Below are 16,942 nucleotides of genomic sequence, written 5' to 3' on the forward strand. Positions count from 1 at the left end.
AGAGAAGTGGCTTCTTTGCTGCCCTTCTTGACACCAGGCCATCTTCCAGAAGTCTTGGCCTCACTGTGCGTGCAGATGCGCTCACACCTGCCTGCTGCCATTCCTGAGCAAGCTCTGCACTGGTGGCACACCGATCCCGCAGCTGAATCCTCTTTAGGAGACGATCCTGGCGCTTGCTGGACTTTCTTGGACGCCCTGAAGCCTTCTTTACAAGAATTGAACCTCTTTCCTTGAAGTTCTTGATGATCCTATAAATTGTTGATTTAGGTGCAATCTTAGTAGCCACAAGATCCTTGCCTGTGAAGCCATTTTTATGCAACGCAATGATGGCTGCACACGTTTCTTTGCAGGTCACCATGGTTAACAATGGAAGAACAATGATTTCAAGCATCACCCTCCTTTTAACATGTCAAGTCTGCCATTCTAACCCAATCAACCTGACATAATGATCTCCAGCCTTGTGCTCGTCAACATTCTCACCTGAGTTAACAAGACGATTACTGAAATGATCTCAGCAGGTCCTTTAATGACAGCAGTGAAATGCAGTGGAAAGGTTTTTTTGGGATTAAGTTAATTTTCATGGCAAAGAAGGACTATGCAATTCATCTGATCACTCTTCATAACATTCTGGAGTATATGCAAATTGCTATTATAAAAACTTAAGCAGCAACTTTTCCAATTTCCAATATTTATGTAATTTTCAAAACTTTTGGCCACGACTGTACAGTACAAATGATGTGTAAAAAAATAAATCCCACACAGCATGTGAAATAAAGTGTACACGAGGTTCGATCTCTGCTGATTTATTGGAATGCTTGGCTCTGAAGCATGTGGCAGTTGTGCCACAGTAACAGTGCATGCATTGTGGGCTATACAAATAGTTATAGATGGTTGATCTCTTACACTCGAACACAAAAACATTCACATACACCAGCACCAGTAAGTACTTTGCACAGAGTACATTAATAATAACAGATTCTATATGTATATATACACACACACACACAACTTTATATATCACTTCTTGCCCACTGGCTCTTCCATTCGCACACTTACCCCTCCACATAATACTTAATAGAGCGCATGGACACATACACAAAATCATGGATGCAAGTGTGATAAATATTAACACTGAAAAAATCTCACGGTTGTGCATTAGATGCTTAAGAGGTGCTTTTTCAAACCCAAACTCACAAACACAGGGTATGACATGGTGTCCAGTCTTCCTCTAATATATCATAGCTGTGTTATTGGGAAAGGGCAAAAGAGAAAAAGGAGGTTTTAGATGCCTCTGTGCCAAAGATCTTAAAATGGGAGCAAGACATACAGTACATATTTCAAAAGCATGGTTTCTCTTGTATGTACTGAATCATGTTGCCGTCATCATAACACCACTGTGTGACTGAGTGCATGTATGAAGATGAGATGGCAGATTAAGTGCTACTACTAAAGGTTGTTCAGACTGTGACAATTGAATTTTGAAGAGATTCTGGTCCCACTGAAAAGCAACGGTCCTAAGAAGTAATATTTCTTGTCACAAATATTTCTTCTTTCATATTCTGTTGTCTATTATGCATCTTAGATACATATACACAATCTACTGATCATATAACATTGGCCACTGTCCTACATCACATTTTAATTGGCTGTTCTTTTTGTACTTTTCTTTGTCTTGCTAAATAAAGTATTTTAGGTACATTCTGAATAGCACATAATTCTTAACCCTGCCTCTTCAGTGATTGACCAATGTAGTGCCCCTTCCTAGACCAGCAAGGCCCGCCTCTCCTGAGGCATTTCCTCCAATATTTGAAGCAGCAGCTCATGAAGAGTCAATGATATGGTCCTGTATGCACTGGCAGTCAGATGCAGGAAGTCAAACATGTCTCGAGACGAAATAGCCCCATCTGAGTGGACAAAACTACCTCCCACATCAATAAATTGAACGGGGCCGAGTTGAGGTAGAGATGCGCGAAGTAGATTATTCACTGATGCATTTTTCTCTCTCAGGGAGTTAGGAAACTCTCCCCTTGGCAACAGGCCCTGAATGACAGGAATTACGACAGTAATCAGCTTCAAACAAATAACTGAACTGTCTCAGAGTTGATACTATGTATACACATTAATTAGAACACATAATTTTATATACAGAAATTGTGATTAAGGTAACTCACCAAAACAATAATTTTGGACTTGGGGAGGCGAGACAGAACTAACTGTGCAATGGCCAGTATTCCTCCTGCAACTTGGTCCGCAGTGTGCTCATGATTATTGGTTCCTACCCATAAAACCACCACCTGTGGAAAACAAATGAGGATTCCGTTCCAGCTGTGAACACACATTTTGTTTTATGGCAAATTTTGTTAAAGCTATTAGAACAATTAAAAAAAAAAAACTCTTCCTCACTCTGGGTCTGATGTTCTCCAGTTCTCCATTCTGTAGTCTCCACAGCACATTACAGGTTGTGTCTCCACCAATCCCAAAGTTCAGAGCATGGAGAGGTGAGAACACTTCCCTCCACACCTGAAACCAGTACAAATAAGAATTGTAAACTAAATGTAGCCAATGTAAACCAATTATGGACATTTATATGAAAACTTATTAAATGCTGATTATTAATAATAACCAACAACATGCACAAAACATTATCAGGTGCACATTTAACAAAGCATAAGTAAAAGAAAAAGAAAAAACAGACAAGCCATTTTTATTTTGGAAAGGTAAGACTGGCTTTAAATGTCATTACTGCTATACTATATTTCCAATGTATTACATGGATATTATTTACCAATCAATAAATGAACATGAAATTCAGAAATTCACAGTGCTGCCCTGGACAACAGTCATTATTCAAAAATATCTGACCACTGAATGCCATGCAACAACTATCAGAATGAAGTATTCCAGAGAGCTGGGTCATTAAAATAAAATGCAGGTCTACACATGGCTCTCCTTTCATGGACTGACTAATAAACGAGGTAACAATCACCTCATACTGCTGCATAAGCTGCACCATTGAGTCCCCCACAAACAGAACATCGGGCTCTGCATCCTTGCACTCCTGCACAAACCGGTTATGCTGCAAAAATATAGGACAACTTCAAGCATGTTATACACTAATCCTTAAGCAGAGCTAGGTGTTATGAAAATATCTGCAAAACTCTGAGCTGTTACAAGCACATGTTTATACAGTCTTCCACAATGGAGCGCACACCTGTGACATCCAGCGTCTGTCTCCCTGCACGTCGATCACAGGCGCAGGTTCAGCAGCGGGATTCTCCTCCGTGCTCATTCTCTACAACACAAACACAGGTGACACAAAACAACACGACACGACTGCTACTGACAGGGATGGTCACGTTATTGACTGCAGTAAAGTTGGTTTTGTATTCAGACTTTTTTTTTTCACAATAGCTTCCCAACGGTGGATGAAAAACTGCTAATATTAATTAATTACTAATATCGACATGTTTAACAATAAGCTACAAATAATGCAATCGCACAGTTCTAAGCCGTCTGTGTAGTCAGATTTGAATGAACTTGACGTGTTTTTTTGAACCAACATACCTCAAGCAAGCAAGGTCTGGGTTAATCAACCAAGAGTTCAGGCTATTTGTGACGGTAATTTAATTTTGCTTTCTAGAATACCCCCCAAGTCTACAAAGAAACCAAACGACAAAGCTGGCTCAGAAGACAAGATGCTGTTCTGTGCCACGGCGTGGAAAACAGTTGCATTGCCTTCCCTCTGATGCAAACATTAAGAAAGAATGGATGAACTTTATTTTTAATTAAGTTCTATAAGTGTCATTAAGAACTTGGTCCTTTGTTTACTTGTTTTTAACCCAAATCACTGCAGCTTCTATCTGTGAAAGATTTAGCTGTCAAACATATTGAAGTCAATCATAGCAGTGAGCATTTACTTCCAGGTCTACAATTTGCCACATCTATTCAAACAGAGCGTTCAGATGTTCATAATTTAAGAGATCAGTTTAGAAGTATGGATATCGACGATACTGGCCTTTAAAAGTATTGGTATCATATCGAAAAAAATAAGTGGTATCACCCATCTCCGCTGTGCTGCTTTGTTTACAGCGGTATCCAAGGTTACGCTGTATCGCTGCGGTTCCAAAAGCACCACCTGCTGTTAGAGAGCGAACTTGCATCTCATTCGGTCCGTCTGCTGTTTCTGTTTCATGCAGATGTTTAATGTAGTGTAGTTTCACAAAACTAAAGTCAGACCATTCTATTTTTTTTTTTGTTTCAAAATGTCAAATTATACAATCTAATTTAGTTTAAAAACTGCTCATGCTGCATGTATACAGCATCTTTGTTTGGATTGTGATTCAAATGCAGTGGTTGCCTCTAATTTTGAATGAAAAGCGCACAGGCAAAGCCTTTGTTTATATGAAGAGATTTTATTGTCATATATTTGATTAGATTTAAGGTGTTTTAAAATTAAAATTAAGTTTTGTTATTCGACATTTCTGTTTTACGTTAAAACGAAAAAAAAAAAAATCGTATCATGAATTCAGTATCATGAACTGAATTGAATCGTGAGTCGAGTGAATCATTACATCTATATAAGGAGTTAATCTAACTTTGTAATGAGGTATCATACTGAGCTCAATACATTTTACATGGCTGAACAGATTCTTTTAAAATCACTTGTAATGTTTTACACATCTAACTGGATATACTACAAATAAAACTTTGACCTCAGATATTTGGTGATGTTTTATAAAGACTTTTGTGTGTTTGTATGACATGTTGCTGTCCATACATGTGGTGCTGAATGTGTGGCTTCGCTGCATTCGAGTGCATTGAAATACTTGTTTAAGTATGCATGAATTTTTAACGAGACAACATTAAGGTTTCAATAATGTAAAATATTTATAATAATAATAAAAAAACATTACAGTCCTTATGTACAAAATAGAATAAAACTAACCTCTCTAAGTTGCACTACCTGCACATTGAAATTTCAATATCTTCTAAGCCTATACACAGATTCACCCAAATATCTATATCATTATCAAACACCCTCTAAAAGACATACTACATCTCACACTTAGGGAACTGTCTTATCTGTCGAGTTCTGCTGACTTTGTTGTAGCCTACATCATACAGCACTTAATAAATTTATTATAAATAAATTTAGAGATATTCAGAACAAGCTGGAATGTCTTCCTTGTAGCCTACTGAACAAATAACAGGTCGGTGTTGTATTGTATGTTGCAGAACCTTGTATGATGCTTCATCCAAAAGTCTTGTAAAATCTATTATTTTACTGATCTCCTTGCTATGTTTTCTGGACCTTGATTGTGTAAGGACCCTTGCTGTCTATGGGAGGGTCAGAGAGCTCTCAGATTTCATGAGAAACATCTTAATTTGTGTTCTGAAGATGAACGAAGGTCTTACAGGTTTGGAAACAACACAAGGGTTAGTAATTAATGACAGATTTTGCATTTTTAATGTGTGTTTATGTTAAAACCTGCCTCATTAAAAAGGGAACGGAACATACAAATCACTTAAATGTAGATAGACAGATAGTACTTTGTTTTTACTTAGATTACTTTATTTTTAATGTAGAAACATGCATTTTCTATCAAACTAGTTTGAAACTATATTTATTGCGAAACGCACTATACGCATAAATAAATAAATGAATTAAAATAAATGAAATGATAGTTTACTCAGTCACGTTTGACAAGGATATAGCTTACACATTCATACATAGTAATTATTATTCGTAGTAGTACTTCATTTACAGATCAACGGCTTGTTTTTGGAAGCTTTCTATATCAAATAAAACAAATGTTCAGGTTAAAAGCATGGGCGAGTATTCGTCAAATATGATATATAATTAGTAGGTGGTCCTTTAATAATCGCTGACGTCACCACCATCCATGGAGATCGATGTTTTTTTAACGCTTTTTCAATAGCAACCCAACGGTGGATGGAAAACTGCTAAAATTAATAAATTACTGCTTTCAACATGTTTTACAATCAGCTACAAATAATGCAATCGCACAGTCCTAAGCCGTCTGTGTAACTTACTCTGAGTTTAATTAATTTACTCCCAGGCGCGATTTTGGAACCAGCATACCTCAAGTAAGCATGGTCTGGGTTAATCAACTGAGAGTTAATCTCAAACAAGTTAATCAATCAAACAAGTGGCTTATGGCACTTGGCAATATTAATAATTTACTCAAACGATCCATTCTGCAAACACCGAAAGAAAGTCATTGAGAGCAGAACTCCGAATATGTGAATATGAAACCAACTTTACAGCAATCAGTATTGTTCAGCTGATGTTGTTCAGCTCATCAAGTCCATCTTTATGCACGCCTCCTTTTGACTAACCTGGCTACAGTGTCTGCAAATCCCGTCTACAGTGAGTGAGCTGCTGGTGGGCAGCAGAGCAGGGCAGGGTCCCTCAGTCCAGACTGTCTGTCCGGGAAAGATGCAGATGAGTGTTTCTGCTGCTGCGCACCTCGACTTTGCTTTTCCAGATCTCCCTTAGAACACTATACAACCTTAACTGACTCCGGCTACACAGCAGTAATAATGTTGGATGTTTTAAATACGAGAGAATACAACGCGAGGCCTTTTCAATGAATCACAGTAAACGTTTTGGTTATGTAAACCAAATAGCATCCAGCCAACCACCTCCCCACTTCCCTGCGCAACCGCCCACGCGCTTTTCTGGAAGCCTCACTTCCGCCAACAGCCTTCGTCACGCACTTCCCATTCAGCGCTGTCCTATCGCAAGCCGTTTTAGCATTTAAAACCTTTTTTTGACTATCCATAAATATAATTTCGGATAGTCACAATTGTAATTCGGATAGTCATAATTATAATTCGACTATTCACAATGATAATTAGAGATATCTGCAATTATAATTGCACTAGTAAGAAATCGGATTAGAGATATCTCTAAATACTCTATGACTAGTCAAAACTCCATTTAAGATATCTTTAATTACTTTATAGATATCTTCAATAGATGCGTCATACATCCACAAATGTAATTAGAGATATCTCTAATTAAATTTCGACTAGTAACAATTATAGTTTGAGATATCTGGATTGCAATTCCTCCTAGTTGAATTGCTGTTGTGTGACATCAGAATAAATTTACTCAGCTCCTCCCTGCCTACTCTACTAACTGCTTACAACATAATAAAAGTCTGCTTTTGTTTGTCATGGAGAGAAAAGCTACTGGATGAAGTGCTTCATGGATTATTGAATATATCTGGATGCAGCCTTGTGTGCTAAAAGGTCTCCAGCGTTTTAATTGAATCATGTTGAAAAATAGACCAAATGCAGTGTAATGTTCAATAAAGGCAGAAAATCACAAACTGCTCGTCTGAATTTATCTATTATATATTTAGACAATGAAAAACAATGGTTTTTATTTTTTTTTTTTAAAGATTTTCTTACCATTCATTCTGACTTTTTTTATCAGGATTGTGATATATAGACGATAAGAGATATACATTTTATAACTGAAATAAAAAGTTGCTTTTTTCTTTATTAATTAATTAATTAATTTCTTTATTTAGTGGTGGAAACGAGCTTCCATAAATAGCCCACAAGTTGGGAGTATTGTATTGTATTATAGCAAGAGATCCATGATGACGATATTCTACTGTCTTCAGTGATGAGTGCCAATGTATTCTTTTAGGCAGCGTCTATTTGCACTAGGTGTAAATTGCATATTTTCTTAGCGATAGATGATATTTACACTAAGTGCAAAGAACTATAGATTATATTTACATTGTTAAAAAAGCAAGATTTTCTGCTATTTATACTATTTATTTCAAATAGTGGCAATTATCTGCATCTCAGTATTGTATTACATTATAAAACAGTACGCAATAATAGTGTAGTGAGTGTAAATGATCATTTTAATTAAACATTTTTAATGGATGCCACCTTACTGGGACAAAAAAAGCCCTCCCTACACCTACCCTAACCAATATTTATTTTCAACTTTTTAATTATTTCCTTAATTTTTATTGAAAATAAATGCCTTTCCAATACGATATGAGATTTTGAAAAAGTAGAAAAATGTTTGGCAAAAAACGGACACGAACACGGGTCGAATGTACCAAAGAGCACAGCTTTTAACCATTACACCACTACAGTTGACTTTAATCCAACATCGTTTATCAGTCTTAACTGATATCATATGTCGGTGGACGACAGTCTAAGTAGTCTCTGACAACAAGTCAGGCTTGCACTTAATGTAAATAGATACTGATTCTTTTAACATTATATCAAATGTTGCAACGGCTGACATAAGGCTTATGCATGTGTTCATTTGTAAATAAAGGCTAACAAAATGTAATCCACAGCACACACGTCTCAACATTACGATATAAAACAGGACAAAAGCCTATTTAAGTCCTCTCTCTATAGCCTACCACTTTTACACATGCTCCAGCTACATTTTTATTTCCATACTTTTTAATTACTTCTGTATAAAACAGTTTAAAATCACCCAAAGACGCAGGACTTTTATTATACAACTCTTTGACAAATTGCAGATGACAACAGTTTCCAAGCTAGGATTGGTTAAATAAAATGTTTAAGGTTGGGCTCAGCAAAGGTGTATTTGCATGCACATTGTAGATATCTATAAACGTATTTTGACTAGTCAAATTGTTAATTCCAGATATCTACATTGCAATTACGCCTAGTAACAAAGCTAAATGCAGATATCTCTAAATCTAGTTCTTCCTAGTCACAAATCTGATTGGGATATACATAATTAAATTGCAGATATCTTTAAATGAGTTTTGACTAGTCATAATTCCAATTCAAGATATCTTTAAATATGATTTGCCTAGTCAAAATTCCAATTAAAGATATCTGCAACTGTAATTTGACTAGTCATAAATGAATTGCAGATATCTACAAATGTATTTTGGATATCTTTAAAAATTTGGAATTAAAGATATCTTAAATTGTATTTTGACTAGGCAAATCATATTTAAAGATATCTTGAATTGGAATTACGACTAGTCAAAACTCAATTGAAGATATCTGAAAATATTTTTCAATGGAAGTCAATGGAAGGTTATGACTAGTCGTAATAGCATTGTAGATATCTGGAATGTGTATTATGACTAGTCAAAATGACATCGTAGATATCTTCAATGCATATTATGACTAGTCATAATCACATTGTAGATATCTTAATTCCAATTACGACGAGTCATAATTACAATATAGATATCTGGAATTACAATTGTGACTATCCGAAATTATATTTACGAATAGTCAAAAAAAGGTTTTAAATGTTAAAACGGCTTGCCATACTGTCCCGCCTCATCAAGTCAAAATATAGGCGAGGATCAGTAGGCTATCACACGAAAAAGAGCGTCCTGCTTATATTTAACACGGCTTGTTTAGAACAGTTCGATATACAACAACATTGCTTACTCCGTAAAGCTTTATCATATTTGATACGTGGATTTCTAAGGCATTTAAATAAAAAAATAAAAAAATCATAATTCATATTTTGCTGAACAACTTGCACAATCTTGTCCACAATTACCACGTACGTACATGCCGTCTGATTGATAGTTTAAACTTTAATAGCCTAAGTAAAAGGGACTTTTAGTTTAATAAAAAAAAGTCCACTTTGAGGACGTCTTTTTGCTCCGAAATCTCATTATTATTGTTTTTACAAATAAACACACACCACACACACACATATATAAAATCATTATAAAATGTAAATATGAACAAAAAAAATTGACTGGTTGTTACAAAGTCAGTACATGCACAAGAAAATGACAGATCCATTTACAGTATTCATAACTACGAGATGAAAAGGCTTAGTGCCTGAATAATTTAAGTTTATTAAAGACGTCACTCGAAGGCTGCAATTTTTCTCTATTCCACAAGATAGCAGCAGAGCAAAAAAACGATTATAATGTCACACCTGATTTCAATGTTCTTTCTGTGATTGCACATTTCAGTACAGACAAATTAGACAAAATATTTTCGTTATATTTAATTTCGTTATTATAGGCCTATGTAAAGTCATTACGAACCTTCAAAGTCCCTGTAGGAAAGGAAACTGTAAATGATCTTTTTCGAGTAGAATGGATGTTGTAGAAACATACATTATGAGAAACATGCAGTGACATGCACTGGATACACAAAAGAAAGTATCGTTATCTTGTGGGAGACTCGTGCAGTCATAGGCTACCTTTAGCCAGACTGGTTTCTGTTGACGTCTTTAAAACTCCTCCTCTTCATTCACGGAGAAGAGCAAATAGTATGAAATGTTTAGCATGGCCGCTGTTCTCAGGAGTGCCGATGTTCAACTAATACTTAGATCTTAGTGTAAATACATTAAGCTGGCAGATATATAGTAAACAGTAGTCTAGTACAATTTAAAGCAACTCTGACAGCTCCTCCAGTATTTCCCCATGAGTCGAGTCTGGATCTACCTGTTCCCTGCGCTATGTGCGCTTGTCTTGCCAGGTGAGTTTCCTACTTCCTGGATCCACCTTTGATTTCGGAAAAAATAGAAAATGTTTGATTAACATAACATATAACAATATTTAATTTAACGAGTCAGTACTTGTGCCGTTAGGAAGATTATTTGCCTGCTACTTTTGGCGATTTGAGACCGCTGTGGTCACATTATACTTTAGGTAGCTAGCCTAGTTTTCGGAGTTACGTAAATCTTTAACAAGCTAGTATGGTTTGATCACTACTCGTTTTTATACATATATTTTTTCTGCGGCACTTATCAGACGCTTATCAGATTTGCACTGTAGTGCCGTTCATAAAATAAGATTATTCAAGATTAGATTGATCCTCAGGGGGTTAATGCAGGCATTACAGCAGCTTGAAGTGGATAACAGGTGTAGTGAGAAAGATTAGCGGTATAGCTAGATCCAACTAGGTAGAAACAGTTGGAAGATAATGGAATGTATTTTTAATGAAAAAAAAAATCTAAAATGAAATCCAAGTATACAACGCTCAGTGTATTAAAAAAAATATCCTTTGAAGGTAGGCCTACTACTGCAGTGAGTAGAAACACATTGAATGGCTGGAACGGCTGCAGTCTGAGTTTAAGCAGAATTAAACACACCGATCACAGGAGGGCCCGTGACAGCTTTACTTTAATGCTTAATAATACGTTCAGGGTATTTAGTGCAGGACACCTCAGTTCAGCTATAGTTCCATGTGACTGAATGATGCTGTATGGGGTGCTGATTCATTATTGCCAACATGTTTTACTGTAAAAATGGTTTTGATGGTTCAGATTGTTGTGACTAATTGTTAGCTGGAAGGACTGGAGATCAACTAGCTGTTTAAAAGGTTAACAACACAAAGATTGCACTGAATATTTTTTTACACCTATTGTGTAAAGTTTGGGATTTAACACGATTGTCAAAATATGACATATACAGTACTAGAGAATGTAATTCATTTAGATATTTAGATGCAGGTATTGTCATCTGTGTTTTTCACAATTCTATATACAGTAATAAAATAAATTAGCCTAATGGTTATGTGACTTTCATGTAAGTGGTTTTGCTTTGTAATATCTGATTGTAATATTCTGGTGACTAACTGTAAATTAGATCTGATCTGATAGGAGAGTTATGAAATGAATTTGTCCACGACATGTATCTCTATATATCTGTCATGAACTTTGAGAAAATATTATGGTTCTCTCCAGGGGCGCTGCACAAGATCCCGGGCCCTATGCATAGGCAGTCCTAATGGGCCCCCCTCCCCTTGAAAATATATATTACAGACTTTTCAAGGGCCCTCTCTTCCTTTGGGGCCCTTGTAATCAGTACTGGTTTTACCCCCAGTCCAGCGCCCCTGGTTCTCTTTCAATGTTTGGTTGAAGGCCACAGAGAATGTACATTTTAGACCCGAGTTTAGGGTGAGAGAATGTAAATGTTGTTGGAAAGAGTCACTCGCTTTTCTTAGTAACATGTAAATCCGTGGTTTCCAGGTGTACATCAGGTGAAGGGAATTGAGGTGCTTACGTCCTCAGAGTTGGAGGCAGTCAATGGGACAGATGTACGGCTCAAATGTACATTTAAATCTACCCATCCGCTCTCTGAAAACAGTGTCTCTGTATCCTGGATCTTCCGAGGACTTGGAAAGACGGGAGAAGAATCGGTGAGATTAAATGGGTGTCGAGTTAATGTATTTGAAAGTTTTTATTAACTATTGGGTGAAATGAGGCTGTTTACAGGAAACGCACTCTTAAAACACTATTCAAAAGTCTTCAATAGAATTTTCCTTCTGCCCCATTTATTTCTTTATTTCAAAACTCATTTTAGTGGGTCATCATAGTCTTTCCTTTTTGTCTTACTATGAACATTTCACTCTCTTTCTTTTACTCTGTCATAGTTTTTTCATTACAAAGGACAGGCATATCCCCCGGAAGTTGGCACATTTAAGGATCATGCTGTATGGTCTGGTAATGTAATGAAGGGTGATGCATCCATCACGCTGAAGAATGTGCAGTTCCGCTTCAATGGTACCTACATCTGCCAAGTCCAAAATCCGCCTGACTTCCAGGGCTTTGCAGGCGAGATCAGTCTCAGAGTCGTTCAAAAAGGTAAGAGCAGATTCTACGACACCTGTTTGTAAAATCATTTACTCGCCCTTCTAAACCCGTATGGTGAAGGTTGAATGAGCAGGATATTGTGTTCTTTCTTTGATCCCAGCAGCTGAAGGACAGAAGTATCTAATCAACTGGGCTAGAATAGCAGACAGTCTTCTCTGAGAGTGTTATGGTACAGACAACAAGCGTGTAAGATAAACAATAGAGACTGATATTCAGTGTACTGGTCATTCTATGATAAAGGTTCACAATCTGTTTTTTGGACAGATTTTCTCATACTTCTTTATTTTAGTTTAAAGTAGGGCTGTACACAAATAGTTGAATATTTGACCAGGAATTATCTTTTGAAAAATACAGGGTGTTACATTTCCGACGAGTGCTTGCGGTGTTCGGCCAATCCAAATGCACTGGGTCAGCTGGCCAATCAGAGCAGACTACGCTTGTCGGAAGGAGGGACTTTGTAGAAAATGACACGTTTGAAAGAGGCGGGGCATAGAGGACCTACACTAATAAACAGTATTTGAAAAAGAATGTGTTTTTGAACATTAAAGCATGTCAACATATTCTGTTACACCAAATACATAAAATAATGATCTTTAAATTGCAACTTGTTCCATATTCCAAGTATTCTTAAGGCACACGGTAGGGTTTGCCAATAAACAAACTGAAAATGTAATCTATTATGAAGTGAAAATCTCCTGTTGTCTCATTCATGCATTTGTATGAGTGTGCAGCAGTTCGCATCGGTGCGCATAGGAAAAGCACATGAAACATGATCCTTTCTTCTCTGAGGTTAATATATTGATTCCGAGACAGTCTGACAGGATCATACAGTCTAGAAAGTGCACAAAGAGTGCTCCCTCTACAATCACTAAAAGCTGTAATTCACTTCAGTTCGTCACGATCTCATGACGTTCCGTTAATCAGTGAAGCTGTCTGCACTGCACATTCAGTCTCTTATTCATGTCACGTTGTTATAATTAATGAGGATTTGTGAGCTTGCAGAATTCAGCACTTGACAAAAACTCTCGAGTTTTGAGTGCTGAGTGAAAATTTGACACTCTTCAGAACACAAATAAACACTGGAGCGTTTGCCCAAATAAGTTTCGCCAATATAAGATTGGGCCCTAAGTGGCTGCTTACCTCGCTTATTGGTTGAGGCCGCCCCTTTTTATAGCCATACTTATTTTATGCAGTATTTCCAAATCATCAGTAAATACGATAAACACTGTGACAGGAAAAAGCAATAAAATAAGATTCCAGTAGTGGTTAATAAAAATAATAATAGTAGCTTAATAAGATAATAAAGTATAAAATAAAGTGTTCCTGTAGCTCAATTGGTAGAGCACTGGCTATTAAGCACAAGGTTGGGGGTTCGATTCCCCAGGAACACATGATATGTAAAAATTGATAGTCTGAATGCATTGTAAGTCGCTTTGGATAAAAGCGTCTGCTAAATGCATAAATTTAATTGTAATTTTTTATTTAATTTAAAATAAACATCCAATAAGGCAGTGAAGCATTAAGAATGCTATCTCTTTTGTTCTTACAGTTTCATTCTCTGAAATTGGAATACTGGCGATAGCTGTGGGTGGATGCATTGGTGTCATTCTCCTGATCCTCATCATTTATATTGTTGTGCGGGTTTTCCGGAGACGGGGCAATGACACGGATATTGAGATGGAGAACCACGGATCCAAGGATCAGGTGCTGTGAGAGAGGATGCCTGTTAGTTTTCTGTCTGGACTAACCCATTTCCAATACTAGTGACACATAAGACATTTTTCCACAGGATTTTCTAATTATATGATATAACAGAGTATCTAAATGGCACATAGAAGCTTACTTTTTTCTACTAATAATTTTACAGAGATATGTTTTTAGTTATCATTAAAAAGAATGTCTTTTATTTTACATTTTATATATGAAAGCTTAAGATGAGGTACATTTTTATACATAAAATAAGATAATCCATCATTTATATTCTTAAGAAGGTTTTTGTGTTTTGAGTTTTTGTGTATATAAATTCTGATTTTATCGACTGTTGCTGCCAAAAAGAATGATTGAGAAATTTTGTCATTTTGTATTCTGAGTTTGTCTGTTGCACTGCTTTATGGCAGTTTGTACAGTCATACATGTAAATGGTCTGCATCTGTGTTTGGGTGTGTTTCTGTACGTTCATTAAATGTGGTTCACAAACGTGCAAAAAAAAAAAACTATCCTTTTAAAATAGCAATATGATTTCTAAAACCAGTAAAAACTTTTCTAAATGTGTATAGAATGAATGGATCAAATAGAAACTGCATGAAAAAAATGAACAAATGTAGTATTCGGACCTTTATTATTCTTTGTACTGCCTATCTTAATGTATAAACCTCAAATCTTTTGTGTTCTGGGATTGTTTGTTCATCAGTGCTGCGATTAGGATTTTGTTCTTTAGAAAATATTTCAAGTGAGTAAATTCATCCTTTAAACCTACTTTGAAATGAAATACTGTAAATTTCTCTCCATTTCAAATGAGTTTTTATCTTTTTACAAGTTGTCCCCTTGGAATTATAAGGTTCTAGCTGCATTCTGAGATATTAAGCTTAAAAAAAATTTATTCCATTCGACTGTGTAGATAGAACCTTTTTGTTTTTTAAATAAAAGGTCCCAAAATGTTCACAACATTACAAAGTCTGTCACATAATGTAAATAATTTGTCACAGAATATGTATAATGGCAAAAAACAATGTTGGGTTTTCCCTGTAACCCCCTGTTATTGTTTCCAACCACCTGGAGAATGCGCGTACAGGGTCAGACTCACAGCCCGAATCCAAGAAAATCCAAGTGTTGTCATGGAATGTTTGTTGATATTTATTGCAAATAAACAAAGTACAAAACAAAAAATGTGAACTGATTTAAATTACTTTAAGTATTCCTTTGTAGCGCTTAGAGTTTAGCTTTCTCCTATAAGCAAAAGCTCCGGCAACACAGATCCAGGCCGAGGTCAAAGACTGTATCTGCTGGCACGCCTTCTCCTCCTCATGCTCTGAACGCTCCAATTTATATGATAGCGCCCTCTCCTGGCTGTAGAAGATATACTACTCAAAGGCAATAGAAAGGACAACTATAAGTAAATTATGAAACCAAAAAATAAACTCAAATGCGGCTCCTACAATATGGGAATAATTAAACTGACAAAAATGTCAAATAAGAACCTTATAATTCCAAGGGGTTTTGTACGTTTTACAAAAGTTTTTTTTTTTTTTTTTTTTTTTTTTGTGTGTGTGAATGTTATGTTCTCTTTGAAATATTGACATGAAGCTTGTTCCAAAAGCAATAAAAATACAACTTTTCATTTTTTTCTAACACCTACCCCACTGAGTGTGATTGTATGCCAGTTTATATTGGACTTATTTTCCAAGGATTAAATTCAATCTTTAATTTAGCTATCCTAGTTTTGGTTGTGCTTTCATTAAATTGCCAGATTTTATGACTAGTATACTGTTTATAAACAAGCATTAAACAATTTATCTGCAAATGAACACTGTGGTTGTTATATAGTTATATATATATAGAGAGAGAGAGAAAGAGAGGTGTGTGTGTGTGTGATATATACAGTATGTGTGTGTGTATATATATATATATATATATATATATATATACACACACATACAGGGGTGCACTTAAATGGTAGTGGAAGAGCTATGGAGAGCGTGGCACAAAGTAACACTTTTAGACTTTCTCAGTTTGTTTAAATCCACATGGGGTTCAGAATATTTTTTTTTTATTCACAGTAATTTTACAGTTGTCTGGTACAAATATGTCGCTTTGTTAAATAATTACAGTGTATACTTTTATCTTTATTTACCCTTAAAAAATGGAAGTGAAATGTGACAACATACCCTGTAGGTGGAGAACATTTTAACATCTGAGGGGCATGTTGTAACATGACCAGATGACTGCTTAATTTCATTCATCTGATTAGATGAAAAAAATATACAAGACAAAAATAATCCGATTTTAGAGTTTGACAATGAACACATTGCAGCCATGCATGGGACGGCCCACATAAATGAGAAAAAATGCTTTGCATGTCTTGAAATAATAATTTCTAAATATTAAACATTGACTGTCAGTCTTTATTCACCTGTTTCTCGTTGTTTCTCATTAACATTTATTAAAGTAAATAGTGTAAATTACATCGCTAATGTCATAGAATTGTAACGCAGTGTAAATGGGATTTAAAACTGTTTAGTGTCTTCTGCTAGTTCTTAATAGATTAGTATTACAACACTTTATTATTTTGTTCATATTATATATTTAAAAAAGTATATAATATAA

The 16,942-nt window shown here is 35.8% G+C and overlaps 2 protein-coding genes across 2 annotated transcripts; one reads left to right on the forward strand and one right to left on the reverse strand.

Moving 5' to 3' along the window:
* Positions 1-787: 787 nt before the first annotated feature.
* Positions 788-6,713, reverse strand: LOC132139539 (platelet-activating factor acetylhydrolase IB subunit alpha2-like). The gene is made up of 6 exons (XM_059547967.1): positions 6,361-6,713; positions 3,212-3,292; positions 2,987-3,076; positions 2,404-2,520; positions 2,172-2,294; positions 788-2,040 (listed from the first exon to the last, which is right to left on the reverse strand). Exons 2-6 carry the CDS (start codon positions 3,287-3,289, stop codon positions 1,762-1,764), a joined length of 687 nt encoding a protein of 228 aa, XP_059403950.1. The 5' UTR covers positions 3,290-3,292; positions 6,361-6,713; the 3' UTR covers positions 788-1,761.
* Positions 6,714-10,081: 3,368 nt separating this feature from the next.
* Positions 10,082-14,339, forward strand: mpzl2b (myelin protein zero-like 2b). Its single transcript, XM_059547968.1, has 4 exons — positions 10,082-10,500; positions 11,996-12,165; positions 12,400-12,610; positions 14,169-14,339. Exons 1-4 carry the CDS (start codon positions 10,446-10,448, stop codon positions 14,330-14,332), a joined length of 600 nt encoding a protein of 199 aa, XP_059403951.1. The 5' UTR covers positions 10,082-10,445; the 3' UTR covers positions 14,333-14,339.
* The last annotated feature ends 2,603 nt before the right edge of the window (positions 14,340-16,942 follow it).

Source organism: Carassius carassius, chromosome 4 (assembly GCF_963082965.1).
Source record: "Carassius carassius chromosome 4, fCarCar2.1, whole genome shotgun sequence".
In the NCBI taxonomy this organism is placed as follows: Eukaryota; Metazoa; Chordata; class Actinopteri; order Cypriniformes; family Cyprinidae; genus Carassius; species Carassius carassius.